Source organism: Sturnira hondurensis, unplaced genomic scaffold (genome assembly GCF_014824575.4).
Source record: "Sturnira hondurensis isolate 20B ecotype Veracruz unplaced genomic scaffold, ASM1482457v3 Scaffold0001813, whole genome shotgun sequence".
In the NCBI taxonomy this organism is placed as follows: Eukaryota; Metazoa; Chordata; class Mammalia; order Chiroptera; family Phyllostomidae; genus Sturnira; species Sturnira hondurensis.
Genome location: NW_028074444.1, coordinates 73,454 through 88,921, shown reverse-complemented (window position 1 = coordinate 88,921; position 15,468 = coordinate 73,454). Strand labels below are relative to the sequence as shown.

General features: G+C 33.2%; 1 protein-coding gene and 1 non-coding gene across 3 annotated transcripts in view; both read right to left on the bottom strand.

Annotated features, from left to right (window-relative positions):
* Nucleotides 1-15,468, bottom strand: part of ESF1 (ESF1 nucleolar pre-rRNA processing protein) — a 65,717-nt gene that overhangs the window by 46,086 nt on the left and 4,163 nt on the right. For both annotated transcript variants that reach the window (XM_037031265.1, XM_037031258.1), the window contains exons 3-8: nucleotides 12,550-12,941; nucleotides 11,881-11,994; nucleotides 9,033-9,133; nucleotides 7,975-8,127; nucleotides 5,364-5,478; nucleotides 3,223-3,370 (exon numbers count right to left, since the gene is read on the bottom strand). In XM_037031265.1, coding sequence (XP_036887160.1) covers nucleotides 3,223-3,370; nucleotides 5,364-5,478; nucleotides 7,975-8,127; nucleotides 9,033-9,133; nucleotides 11,881-11,994; nucleotides 12,550-12,941 — 1,023 coding nt within the window. The remainder of the gene's footprint in view (nucleotides 1-3,222; nucleotides 3,371-5,363; nucleotides 5,479-7,974; nucleotides 8,128-9,032; nucleotides 9,134-11,880; nucleotides 11,995-12,549; nucleotides 12,942-15,468) is intronic.
* On the bottom strand, nucleotides 7,364-7,533 carry LOC118976742 (U1 spliceosomal RNA). Its single transcript, XR_005064342.1, has one exon. It is a non-coding gene; the product is annotated as a U1 spliceosomal RNA (small nuclear RNA).

Below are 15,468 nucleotides of genomic sequence, written 5' to 3'. Positions count from 1 at the left end.
ACAATGCTCTGTGAAAGCTTTAGTATTATATAGTGAGTAAAAAAATTAATTGTAAAAGTAAGAAGCCCTGCTATGATCTCTTATAAATAACATCAGGAACATCTAGTAACTCTAAGACACTCAAATACACTACCGTATCTAATAGAAGTACGAAATTACAGATTAAAGTAATCTTGCAATTAATTAAAATACTGGGGTAAAAAGCATGCTTTAAAAGAACATAATGAATTAATATATTTCAAACAAAAAGGCATCATTAATCCTTAAAGTTTTAGAAGCAAAAATACATTTTTGAGGTAGAATGCTCAGCACAGTACTTTCCATTCCATTTGTGGAACACAGAGCAAGAGTGGTACTTTACCAAACACAGAAATGAAACAGTATCTTCAGTACCGTAAAAGGAATGGTGATAGCCCAACTGCAGTACCTTTCTTAAGGAAGTTAAGGGTTACTGGGCCTATGATAATACTAAAAAAGCATTTTAGGATTATATTCATGCTTAGGGTATAAAAATAATACAATGTAAAAGGAAAGCCAAAAGGACAGCTATGAATACATTAAGCTACAAATAAAAGAATATTTATTCCTGCAATTTTAGAACAGATATATCTGTGTTTAATATTTATGGTTCTTCCTTTTGCTGCCACAGCACCAAATCTCTCACTCATAATTTTGCATTATTGGGAATTCTTCTAATTGATAAGAATAACAAGGATGTAAAGAGATCAGGGAGATAGTATCAAACCAAAACTGATTAGAAATTATAATCAAGCAACCAAATTCCCAAACAGGGATTGATCCAGTATAGGAAAAACGGGTGCTTTGACTCTATTTTTAAAAAATGAATTATTTTAAGCACATAGTATATACATTTTAAAAATATACTATTAATCATTTCAATCAAAAAAAATACAGATATAGGTAATTTGAGAATTTCTGCTTCCATTAATGGGAAGCTAGATACTTCAGACCAACCCTTTCACTGAGGACATCAAGATGGATTAACCATTTAAAAAATCTTTTTAAAACCTTCGAGGGGGGGTTTAAAAACCTCTGAAAACTAACAAGTTAGTGAAGAATAACAAAGTTCCTATCAAGGAGGTTGGAGCACCAAAGAGATCTATCCCAGAGTTGAAGACCTTTCTTAACCTGAGAGTGTTTAACCTGGAAGCTAAATAAGCTTGAAAATCCATGTCCTTTGTGACTAACTACAGTTTGGGCAGCCTGGTGGTGCCAAGAGGACAAAAGTTAAAGACCATAAAAGAAGTGATTTCAACTAGTACCCCTACAGTAAGCAGGGACCCAGAGGAGCATATTCTCAGGGCAAGGGTCTACCAGAAGTAAACCAGTCCTCGTGAAGACTGGCATCACTCACGAACTCCAGGGAACCTCAAGCATTAAAATGCAGTAATGCGGTCCCAGAATGACCTGAGTAAATGAAGGTTCTCTTTGATGAGGTACTCTCACTTCAGATATCAAAGAGGCACATATAGTTAGCCAGGCACGCAAGTAAACAGGAGAGAACTATTTTGTGAAGTAACAGAAATCAACCCCAAAAGATCTGAAGTACTGAAATTATCAGACACAGATTACAAAAACATGTTCACTCTGTTTATAAAAATAAACATGTTAAAAGGACCGATAATGAGTAGAAAAAGATATTGCTGACTTGAAAAATAACCAAGTAGGACTGTTACAAGTAAAAAAATACAATAACCAAAACTAAGACTTCAATGCATAGGTCTATCAGCATTTTTAACACTGTTGAAAATATAGTGAATGGAAAGACTGGTCAGAAGAAAATATCTAGAATGCAGCACAGAAAGACAATAAAAAAAAACCTGGAGAATAGAAACATGGAAGTTACAGTGAAAAGATCTAACATATATTTAATTGGAGTCTCAGAAGGAAAGAAAAGAAGAAATACCTCAATGAATAATGGATAAGAATATTCCAAAACTGATAAAAAATACCATGCCACAAATTCAACAACCATAACAAACTCCAACCATAAAAAATAAAATTTACACCCTGGCTGGTGTAGCTCAGTGGGTTAAGCGCAGGCCTGCAAACCAAACAACTGCAGTTCGATTCCCAGTCAGGGCACATGCCTAGGTTGCACGCCAGTTCCCCACTGGGAAGGCATGGGAGGCAACCATACCTCAGTATTTCTCTCCCTCTCTCCTTCCCTTCCCCTCTAAAGATAAATAAATAAAATAAAATAAAAAACTTTAAAAAAAAAATAAAAATAAAAATAAAATTTACTTTAGTTCACAGTAAAACTGCAGAAGGACAAAGAGAAAGAGAAAACTATAAAAACAGTCTAAGAAATAAAATCCAGACAACTTTCAAAAGATTTTTAAAAAGTTAATCTGATAGCCTGACTTCTCAAAAATTACCTGAAGCTGGAAAGGAATGTCCACCTAGAATTCTTTACTGGTGAAAATATCTTCACAACTGAAGGGAAAAAAAGACATTTTTTGAATTGAACTAAAACTCAAGAGAGTCTGACACCAGCAGATATTCCTGGAAATTATCAAGGATTTGCTTACGGCAGAATAAAAATAATCTCAGAAGTAAAAGATTTAGAAAAAAATGCAGAGGAAAAGAAGTGGGGGAAATGTGGGCAAACTTAAAAAAGTATAATATCCTTTGGGACTGCGAAAAAAGTTAAAATTAATATACACAAGATAATATGAAAATTGTCGTAAGATTTCTTATATTGGAGGACAGTAAAAAATTAATTACCATTAGACTTTTCTAACATAAGGATGTAAGTCATAATTTCTAGGACAACTGCTAAATAAACAGAAAGTCTACTTTTTAAACTAGTTGAGGAGAAAACTGGAATGTAAAAATATTCAATCAATCTGAAAGAAGTTCTTAGTTTTAAAAAAGGGTGGCAGTAAAGCATTTTACTGGTTTGTTAAGATATTGCATAACTATGTGAACCATGACAAGTCTACAAGGCCAGGCTTTTTTGGTTAGGTCAGTTTTGAAGGAAGTGCTTATGGATAAAGAAATTCAGGCTAAGAAAACATTTTTTAATAATTTCAATGATTGTAAGGTGCATATAATACATGGGAGTATGCTTTGTGGATAGCTTAAGACTTAGTTTGGTACTCCCTTTTAAACTGCTACCAAAAGCATAATTCCATTAACAAATCTAGATTAGGCATTTAAATGCTTAGAAATATAGAACACCAGAAGATTAACAAGTACCTTGCAGCCCATCTTCTATCTCCTCTTCATCTTCACTAGAGGAAGCTAAATAAGCTTGAAAATCCATGTCCAAAAGTTCTTCCTTTTTAAACTTCCTGTTGAGCATTGTAATTCTTTCATGATCGGTCTCATCCCAAGTAATCTCCACCTTTCACCAATGAAAAAGAAAAAACAAATAAAAATGAAAATGTCAGCTATCCAAACTTGTTAAAGGATATTTATCACTAACTTTTATGTTAACTGTAAACTAAAAACGTCAAGACATGCTAAAACAGATAAATGACACACTTAGTAAAAAATATTCTATTTGTGGAAACAATCATTTCAATTAACTTCTATTTCCCATTGCCTAACTCTCTGCTACATTTAAGGTACTCCATTAACAGAGATGAAAATTCACCAGTATTTGAATTATTCAGGTGAAAAGAAATTTAAAAAATGCACTAGGGAAAAGTTAGCATTATTATGAATCAGTGAAAGCAATTTTTTCACCTGGAGTTCTAGGTAGTTCAGGTCAATAAACTAAGTGAAATCTGTTGATGAAGCTTTTAGCACAATCTCAGTGGGGTCTATTTTCCAAAAAGATTAAGAACCACTGATAATTAAGGCATCTATTGACTGAAGTACAGTAAACCCTATGATACAGGAACTCATCGATAACGTGACGGGTCCGGTGACTGGCTCCTGTTCTGTACACAACCCCTGTTCCCAAGCAGGGTCCTATTAGAGGTTTTATTGTCATCACAGGGTGATGGTGACAATAAACAAGTAGGTTCCTACTTCCTTGTTTTTTTGCCCCCCCTCAGGTTATTCTCCCCAGATCAGGACAACAAATTGAGCACTTAATAAACCAAGGAATCTGACCCTTAAAACAGCTGCCATTGTCTTGGTTCTAACTAGCCACAGGATTCAGAATTATCCCTATTTTGATAATTAAGCTTGAGCTGATGACCACAAAACCACTGCTGGAACTGGGACAGATATGGATAATATAGCCAGACCCCAGGAACTCCAGACTAGCTGGCTAGGCAGGCTTGCCCTGGTCTTTTTATTTTAAAAATAACATGACTTCATTTTATGTGACTGAATCTTTTATCTTTTTTTAAATGTTTTAATTTTTCCTTTTTAGTTTCTACTTTTATTTTTTAATCTTTTTTCCTTTTTATTGAATGTATTGGGGTGACACTGGTTAACAAAATATACAGGTTTTAGGTGCGTAAGTCCAAAACATGTTACTTACTAAAGAATCTGCACTCTATTGTGGGTTCACCACCCCAAATCAAGTCTCTGTTCGTCAACACTTATTCCCTCATACTCTCTTCTACCTCTCCTGACTCCCCAGCAGCGAGTCGATCTTTTAGACTTTACTTACAAATAATGGCAGGGTACTACTATACCCAGTAACTAATGAAGGCCACAGAGTGCCTACCACAGCATGCATGTGAAAGATACAGAAGTCCTCTTTCTGCCACCAGACCATCCTCAGAAGAGAACAATGATGTGTCACAAGAAAGGTAATGGGAAGACTGCATTGCTGCTGCAGAGTCCAGTTGTGGACAGAAAGTTAATGGGAGACGAGGAGGAGGGTGGGGAACGGAGAAAAGAAATGGCATGTAGCAGAATAATAAACTAATTCGACAGAAATCTTTTGACTGTGGGTTATTCAGCATTAATGTGGTACATAGTAGTCCTGAATTATTCTTCTTCAATTATTCTTACAATTTTGGATACTACCTGCAGAAAAAATGTGCTCCTATTTTAAATTTTGATTAACTTTGTTTTAACTGGAATTTGTGGTTACCTTCCCACTACTTCCTTCCCATTCTTCCCTAGACTACTAATAACTAGCATATTACTTAGTAAAGAATCTAGTTGATTAAAAGTATATGGAAAAGAGAGAAGAGAAAGAAATAAACATTTGTAGGTAACTGACTCAGGCTTAAAAGCATAACAGAAATCTGTAAAAAGGTTCAAACAGATGTGGTAGATAAGAATGCAAATACACCTGTGTCTCATTTTATTTGTATTTGTCCATTAAACTTCTGAATATTGTCCATTTCTAAATATGCTATAGTAAATAGTATACAAAGTCTTTTCTTAAAATAAAGTCCAGCTACACATTTTTAAAAGTTAAGAAATACCGTTGATGTTCCCATTGCAGAAGATGTGAAATATTTTGGTTTATATGCTGTTAAATCCACTTCTGAGGCTACATCCTTGGGCTCATCATCAAAAGTAGTATCATCTGGTACAAACCTAAGAAACAAACAAATTTATTTAAACATATGCTGGAGTAATAAACAACCACAGCTTAGATTCTCTTCTAATTAGTTGTAGTTTATATACACATACCATATAAAAGTTTCTACAGAACAGATATGTACACGAGGCAAACAATGTTAGAAATAACCTTGGCACAAAATTTCTGCAATTCATAAGCTATAAATCAGTAATTCCATTAAATTTAAGTGAACTCTGCGTAGGTAGAAACCCCGCGTTAGGAGTCAGCTAACATGAGTCAGGTGTAAACACACACGGATCCCTCATGCTTCAACACACCTAGACTTGTTAGCATAGTCATTGGACTACTACATAATATTCTGAAGATCAAACAGAACTACTAATGGTTAAGCTTTCTGAATATAAAGTATCGTACACATGAGGTGTTACTAAAAACACGGAAAAGCTTAAGCTGAATCTTCAAGACTAAAAAATCCTAACAATCTCATCTTAAATTTCTCCCCACAAATAGAGAGCTGTTAAATGTAAATTAGCCATTATAATTGTTAGACAATTCTTAGGCATTAGGCTAAGAAGGAATTGGGGGTGCTGGGGAAGCAGAAATAATCCATGGTTACTATATTCAGCTTTTGTAACTTACATAGATTTTAACTCCTCAAGGAAAGTATCTGCTGTATATCCCATCAAAAGTGATTTTTTGGGGGGAAGAATGGGTAATTAAGGTTCATTATATCTACATAACATCCTCCTCCAGCTATAGTTTTGAACACACTCAGTAGAAGAAAAACAAACACATTTGTTTCTGAGATTAATATATTTAACTGTTACTAACATGCATGCTTTTATATTTTGGGGCAGATGAGAAAAGGCTTCCCTAGATCACAGGATGGCAGTAGAAAACTATTTTCTTTTATACACGACAAAATAAAATAGTGAAGATAAATTTTTCCACGGTCATTGATCTGATTTTCTAGTCACTGCCAGAGCTTATTCTAACACTGCATGGAAATGTCCCAAAAAGAAACAAAGAACAGAACAATCCTGAAAAAAATATGTTAACATCAATTCACAATAACCAGAGTATGACATTCTCACAAATGTTTCGTAATTACTATGTAAACATTCAAAACAAGCATCTCCTATTGAAATTGTTAACAGAAAAGCAAAGGAAATAGGTGCCTCATGAGATATGACCTTCTTGTTATATACTTAAGCACACTTAAGTCTTACCCCAAAATATCAATTAGAAAATTTTTATTTGTATTTTTCTACCAGTTGGAATGCCTTTGAATTCCAACTTTTGGAACTGACTATGAATTGATACACTTTTCCCCAGAACATTTCATTTTGAGAACAAAGCCTCTAACAAACCTGCATACAAAGAAGTGGTTTCTACTGAAGTGTCACTGTAGAACGGTTTACTGGGTTCCAAATCACCGGGCTAATGATAAAATGGTACAGTAGTTCAGCTTCCTATTCCTCAGAATGGACATTCACAACCACCTAAGGGTTTTCAGCTCTGTGTCAGGGAAGCCTGAGCACACGGTGGAAATAATGTCCAAGTCTGAAGACGATGTCAGCAATTCCATTCATTCACTTACTGAGCAGCATTACAACAGTGTTGTCCAATAGAACGTTCTTTCTTTTTTTAAAAGATTTTATTTATTTATCTTTAGAGGGGAAGGGAAGGAGAGAGGGAGAGAAATATCAATGTATGGTTGACTCTCGTGTGTCCCCTGTTGGGAACTGGCCTGCAACCCAGGCATGTGCCCTGACTGGGAATTGAACTGCGATCCTCTGGTTCACAGGCCTGCGCTCAATCCACTGAGCTACACCAGCCAGGGCCAATAAAACTTTCTATGTTGATGGCAATATTCTATACCTAAGCAAATGGATTTAAAATGAAAAAAAAATTTTTTTCCCCAGTCTCCCAATACCACAAATTATGCAGTCAGGTTTCCCACGCTTGGGGAAATTACAAGGGTCAACATATCCTGAGTGTACAGGATAAGCCCCACACTAGGAAAACTTACCTCTGTAATCATGGTACCTCCCCTGCCAGCTAAGTACTTTAAAATTTTTAGTTAAATAAATTTAAATAGCCATATATACTTGTGGCTACTGTATTGGACAGCATAGATCTTGAGGTACCAGTTTATTAACAAATTCCTTTGCCCCTGACTTTAATGTTATTTTAAAATAAAAGTAATTCACCTGGTTCCTAGTTCTAAAAGACAGTTGCAAAGTACTATCACTACACATAACCCATCATCTTAAAAACAGAGCCAACATATTTGAAAGAACATAAATGTGGGGTGGCTCACACAAAATACTTTATCATTTTCTCATTCCAGTTTTCTTCCTTAAGGTTAAAGTTCCATAAAACAGAGTTCATCCAAAAGCAAAAAATCCTCTTTTAGAATACAAAACAGCATAGAGCACTACCAGTTCTAATATTTTTTTTTCTTGTAATCATGTTTACTACAAGATTAAATTGGTAAAACACATTACCTTAGATCTACAAATGAACAACTACTTTCGAATTCCAGGCCATCACAATCCTCATAAATTTTAGCAGCTGTTTCAGGAGAATCACAGTCTACTACTGCATAATAATACTTCAGTCGTTTAAATTGATAATCTCTCAATTTTTCTCTAGAGGTCCTAAGAAGGGAAAAAATCATTAAGATTTCTTATACAGAAACACACCCACCTATCTCCCTTTAAAAAATAAATGCAATTATTTCGAGAAAAATATATTACAACTTCCATACCAATCTGTCCTTCCTTTATGACTTTGCCTTTATGAATGTTACAACACTTTAGTTCAATTCATTATTTTGACAAGGTACAAAATAGGTATTTTATTTGGAGTTTGATATCTAGAAAAGGAGAGTATAAGAATTACAGATGCTTACCTATGATTTTAATTCTTAATCAGTTATTTTTTTTGTGTGTCAATTTTGGTACTATTTATATCCTTCTCAAGAAAAACTGATGGACAAGTACTATATTACAAAATACAGTAGGAAAGCATTAGAAATAGTTATGAAGAAATTGTGTTGTCAAGTCTAAATAGTAATAAATTTAATTTCATTTAACTGAAACATATTCTTTGAGGGTCTTCATCTTTTTGTCTTCTGCCATCCATATTACAGTATTTAACCACCATCTTTATTAACTGTACATTTAGCTCCACCTAGTGGTTTAAGAACTGCCTTAATTTTTTCTATTTTACATTATTGAGGCAAAGAACTTATTACTCTTCTATTTTTGTATTTAATAATCAAACAAGTTATGTAATTCGAATGTAAATAGTTTCAATGCCACTTATCTGGAAAGCAATATTCCACAAAAGATAATAATTATTTTCATGAATACAGAAATAGAAATACACATGCAAAATATTGTTGGAATAGTGTGCCACTTCTGACAGACTTTAGTCTACTCTGCAGGCTGTTTTAACTTTGAATGGCATGTGTAACTTTAGCCCTACCTTTTAAACTGACTAGAATTCTGAATTATTAACATGAACTTAAAAGGTTTAATTATCTATAGTGATTTAATACCAGTCCTTTTCAGGGGCATCTTCAGGAATACTTAATAATTCTACTGGTCCTTGAACTTGCTCTTCCTTCATCCTCTCCTTTCCAAACTCTGAAGGATATATCTAAACACAGAAAAATTAAGATAAATGTAATTAATATTTTCCTTTTCTTTCAATATCCAGACCTGTAAGGTCAGTATTTTTAAGTTACAAATGAAAACAGCAAGGATAACTCCACTTCCAAACCCCTCTACAGGAACCTCCTTAAAAATGGTCAGCTGGAGAGTAACAGATGTGGGACTTGGGAACAAAAACAGAACACCTCCATACATCAACTGGGACAAGATGGTCCAGGGCTCCAAGGGAAAAATTAAGAAGAACAAAACAAGATTCTAAGTTCAAGGAACTCAATGCAAATACACACATGAAAAATGACTGGATTAACTAGTTTACATAAAACACACAAAAAATTATTAAAGAAATATATAAAACACAATGAAGAAAAACAATTTTGTAATACCCACCTAATCTCTAAGTCGTATCATTTATGCTTTCCTTAAAGACATTCCTTTTAATACTGAGTTGGCCAAAAAGTTCATTTAGTTTTCTCTGTATAATGGCTCTCATAGTGCTTAGTTGTCATTAACTTCATTGCAAATAATTTTGTTAAGATTGTATTGTGACAGCTGTCATGTCATCATGCATTAAAAAAAACTTATCAAAACTGAATTTGTGCAGCCATTTTAATACTGGAGACGGAAGAAGATATACAACATTTTTGGTGTATTATGCTTTGACATTCCAAGAAAGGTAAAAATGCAACTGAAACACAAAGATTTGTGCAGTATATAGAGAAGGCGCTATGACTGACTGACCATACCAAAAGCGGTCTACAAAGCTTTTTGGTAATACTGACACTTTGGCCAAATAATTCTTTGATGTGGGGCTGTCTTATGCATTCAAAGATGTTTAGCAGCCCTGGCTGGCATAGCTCAGTGGATTGAGCGCGGGTCTGTGAACCAAAAAGCTGCCGGTTCAATTCCCAGTCAGGGCACATGCCTGGGTTGAAGGCCAGGTCCCCAGTATGTGGGCATGTGAGAGGCAACCACACATTGATGTTTCTCTCCCACTCTTTCTCTCTCCCTTACCCTCTCTAAAATTAAATCAATAAAACTAAAGAAAAAAAAAGATGTTTAGCAGCACCTCTGGCTGCTACCCACTAGAAGCCAATAGTGGGAGATGGCCAACGTACTCAAAATATCCAAATCAATAAGGTTACAGGTGAAATAAAAAATGTGTCCTTTATTCTAGAAAAAAACCTAAATGTACTTTTTGGCCAACTCAACAGAAAGGAACTAATGACAATCTTATCATGTAGGTTAGATATAGTCCTGGGTATAAGAAAAATGATTCATCCTTACTAGGATTTGGTACTTTTATATCTTGGCTACTTTTGAGAGTCAAAAAATATAATTATATTAATTTGCACTGTGACACTACTGGACTTAATATACATTTAACTAATATATTTTTTGGAAAATGTATGAAATAAGCAATTTATCAATTAGGGGATCTGAGTTTCTTTTACTACTTTTTGAGTTGCATATACTAGGTTTTGATGTAGAATTTTAAAATACATATATAATTACATTGATTCTTTTTTTTTTCTCTTTTGTAAATCTATCAGTTTTGACTACGAATCTTCTGGAACAAAATATTTAACAAAAACACAATTCTATTTTTGTGGCTGGATTTCTAATTTTTTCCCTTTACTTCATCTGGAGTTTATTTTGGCCTTTTATGAGGTGGGGATCTGAACTAACTTGTCTACACACAGACTTATCTCAATACTATGATTTAACTCATCATTTAAACTCTTCGTTTTATCTATGCCATTCTATTAATCTGTCTCCTTATCTTTACCCAAAACTGTTAAGTCTCATAGCATTATAAAATGTTTAGATATTATAACTGTAGGGTCCTTTTATACTGTTATGGTATCTCAAATATTCATTAGTCATCTTTACTTGTTTATTCTTGTAGATGATTACTGGTATCCTTTTCCTTAACTTTCATTTAAACTAAATTTTGACTGAAGCTATACTAAAACTGTAGAACACCTTTATATAATCAAACATAATTATTTAGACCTGCTTCAGGTGCTCTACTAAATACTCAGTGTGAGATCTTTTTCATTCAATCCTTGTAACTACACTAGGAAGTACTGTTGTCATAGCTACTTGTCCAATGAGAAAACAACACCTGAGAGATGAATAAAGTGTCCAAGGTCACATAGCATTTATCTGAATCAACATTTGAACCCCAATCTCCCAAAAAACAACAAACAAATTTTAAAACAGATTTGAATGTAGGTCTGTTATACTTCAAAGCCTGGATTCTTAATCACAATGTGGGCACTCTAAAAATATGTTATCTCAAAATTTAAATATTTCAAATTTATCCAGTGTTATAATTTACATCATATAGGTCATGTGTCTAAAGTAATTCCCAAGGATTTTACATGTTTCTGATGCTAAGAAAAATAGCATATTTTCTTAATTGGTTAATGCTGGTAAAAAAGGAATGCAATTTATTTCTTAAATATTTATCTTATATCCTGTCTCTTTATTCAACTTACAATAGCTTCCCTATTGATTTATTTAGGTTTTTAAATTTACAATCATATAGCCCATCAATAATAATTTTACTCTTCCTTTCCTTTATTATATCTGTTACATTAGTTTCACACCAAACTGTACTAAACAATTTCCAGATAAATTATTTTCTTTAAAAGAAAAACTGACTTAAAAACATGAAAATGAACTTAAAATGCTTATAAATATTTATTTTAAAATGAAATCAAATCTCACCTTTACAGAGAATATAACACCTCCTTTAGGTTTAAATGAATTGAACAGAGCAAGCAAATCTTTTGCTTTTAATCTATCCCAGTCCATGTTGCAAACTGCTAATCGATGTGTAATCTAAAATGAGAAAAATTTTATATTACATAATCTGTCACTCCCAATACCTGCAAAATAAAGATAACTAAAAATGCAATGCCTTCTCCCAAATTCTGAAATCATCAATGTATTATTTATCTAATGAGTTTCAATATGTAAAGAGGTTAAATCACACGTAGTAAAACTGTCAGCAGAAAGTACTTCCTCTTTCTTATCAGTTCTTGAATAATGATGAGCTGATTTTTTAACTTCCAAGTCTGTTAAACTATTTTGCCACCCATCCATAAAGAAGGAAGTTGATTATGGTACCCTGTGGCATTTCTAATAGGTGGAATAGGCTCTGAATTCAAATTACTCTCTAAAAATTTCATGTGATTTTTAATTATTTATGTAGAATTTTATTATTTCCTTGAACAGACAACAAATTTATATAGATATATTTCATATCAAGAGGTTTTAGGAGAATTGTCATCAAGAGTATTATTTAGCAACAAAGTTTTTCCCAGTTAATGACATCAGTACCATCCATAAAAGCTACTTGTCTTCACAAATGATCTCATTTATTCAAAAGATTACCTCATTACCCCGAGGGGCATCTTTATCTAGTTCTCTCCAAGCATGCTCAAAACCAGATTCCTCTGGAAGTAGATCTGCCATATCTTCTTCATCTTCAGAGCTTGTTTCTATATTTCCTTTACCTCTTGCAAGATCAGGGCCACTGTCACTTTCATCACCATCCTCACTAACATCATTTTCATCCTCCTCTTCCTCATCATTTTCACTTTCATCATTATCATCATCATCAGCTGAATCTTTGCCAATGCTTGTAATTCTATCTTCAGATTCTTCATCACTTTCTATTTCACTAGCACTTTCTAAAACTTCCTCCAGAGCATCTTTATCAAACGTTTTACCACCTGCTGACTTTTTATAACCATCACTGTGTCTTGCCACTGTGAGCGGAACAACTGCAAGCAGGTAAACAAAGGAGAAATTAAAGGACTATATAAACAATTAAACTGAAATCCAGTAAAAGTATAATTTCTAGAAAAGAGACAAAAGGAAAATATAAACTCAGTAATAATTTATGCCTAACCAAGTTATTGAATAGACAGGTCATATAGTAGATTCATATATTCATTCAATATTTATGGAGTGCTTTCTGTGTGCTACGTGCTCAGTATATAATAACTGGCAAAAGAAAAGCAATCAGTGCCCTGAACGAACCTCCAGGTGAGTAAAGAGGATGGACCGATACTGACCAAATAAAATCAATCATATCAATACACATTTAAGACATATAATTACAACTAGGGTAGGTACAAAGTAGGAATGTTATATAATGCTATAAGTTGCAACTTGAAGGATGAAGAATTAAGTAAACAAGGTTTAACAAACAGATTACGGAAATGTTCCAAACAGCCAGAAAAGCATATGAAAAGATCCACTAATATTAAGACATCTGATTTGCCTATTAAGAAGATCACCTTGACTATGCTATACAAAACTGACTGGAGGGACTCAAGAGTGGATATGATTAGCTAAAAGTGCAGTACGTACTTACGGAAAAAAAATGAAAATAGCACCAAACTGATGGCAGTAGAAATGTAGAGAAGAGAATGGAGTCACTTCTGACTTCCAGAGTCAGGAAGTAAAACAAACAGTGTTCAGTGACCAAGACTTGGAGTGGGGAAAGAACCAATTCGTTTGGTAGAGGAAGATCACCAGTTCAGTTTTGGATATGTTGAACTGGAAGTGCCTTTGAGCCATCTAGAACACATAGCAGTAAGACTGTTGTTGGCTATAGAATCTTCAGCTCTGAGAGGTCTCAGAAACAAATTTTTTGACTCATTCATATGTTATGATAACAAGTTGTGATATGAATGATATCATTTATGAAGAGTAATATTCTAATTTTAATTATATTATATATTATTCTAAAGTTAATATATTCAACTTTTCTGCTAAATCTTGAACTTTGTAACTAACATAGTTAGCAATATATGAAGAAAGATGATTTCACTTATTTTTAGCCCTCACAATTCTAAAACGACTCATTTTCTATTTCTAAAATCATATGCTTCTGTCTACTCTGTGTATATGTAATATAGGTATATCTTATATGTTTTATTGATCTTTAAGTTGGAACTTAGTTTAAGACTAGGAATGAAATTGGAACTTAGTTTTTCTCTTGATTTTATAACCTTGGAATAGTCATTCATTGACCAAATATTTATTATTGAGTATCTACTATGTACAAAGTATTGAGCAAGGGAAAAGACAGATGATTTATAATACGATCCCATGCTCTTGATGAGTTCACAAACAAAAAGATAAAAAACTCATTTGCTAATTTATGAAGCTATATTCTAAAGCACCACAGAGAGACACATCTAAATTTGCCTGCAGAAAGGTATTTATAATAAGAAAGGCTTCAAAAAGATGACATATGACCTGAAACTAAATGGAAAGGGTTTTTTTCTTTAAGAGGAAAAATAGGAAATGGGCTTTTAGAACCACAAGAGAGTGGGAGTAATAAAATATAACTAGCCACTAGATATAAAAAAGAAAAAAAACAGGCATTTTCGTAAGTTCTGTAATGAGATTGGAAAAACATAACCACAATAGTGAAAGAATGTTATAGCATTCACTTTTAATCAATATGCTCAGAAATAACACCTTGAGGACCTAGCTCTATCTACTATTTCAATATTTCTCAAGCATTAGTTTGTACATCACCATACTTGTCATTAAATTGAATATTTTAAATTGAATTTTAAATATTATCTTTGTTCTGAATAATATCCCTGACCTCACAAATTGTAGTGTTTATAATTTTTCTAAGATCTTGATATAAATACATGACTATTAACATAAAAATATTTTTGAGTACCATCTTACGTATGACATCTTCTCACATGACAGTGGTACTACTTATCCAACATTGGGTGTGATACATGGGGGATTTAAAGAGATCTAGTATTTTAGTATTTTTGACAATATCAAATACATTCGGAGTATTCACTGAATTTTTCCTCAGAGCCCACCATGTACAAAGTCTTATGCTAGATGATGTGGGATTACCTTTATTCTTAAATGGTACTGCTCTAGCAGTGACTGTAAACACTACTACTTACCCAGCTACTTGAAAAAAACATGCTTTATCATTATCCGACTAATTATAAATACTCATTTCAAAACAATGAAAGAAAATATAGTTAAAGAAAGAAAAGATGACTAGCAATTTTTCATTCAGAGATAACTAGATAGTTATTTTGGAAGATAACTCCCTAAATTTGTTTTCTATGATATATCTACTGATTGATTTTTATAAGCTGGTCATATAATTTATGCAATTTTGTAACCATTATGAAAACTGCACATATCAGTCATGTTTGGATGTGCTATAACTTAATCAATCCCCTAATGATTTATGTTACCATTTTTTAAAATGCAAAAACAATGCTACAATGTATATTCTTTGTACACATATCC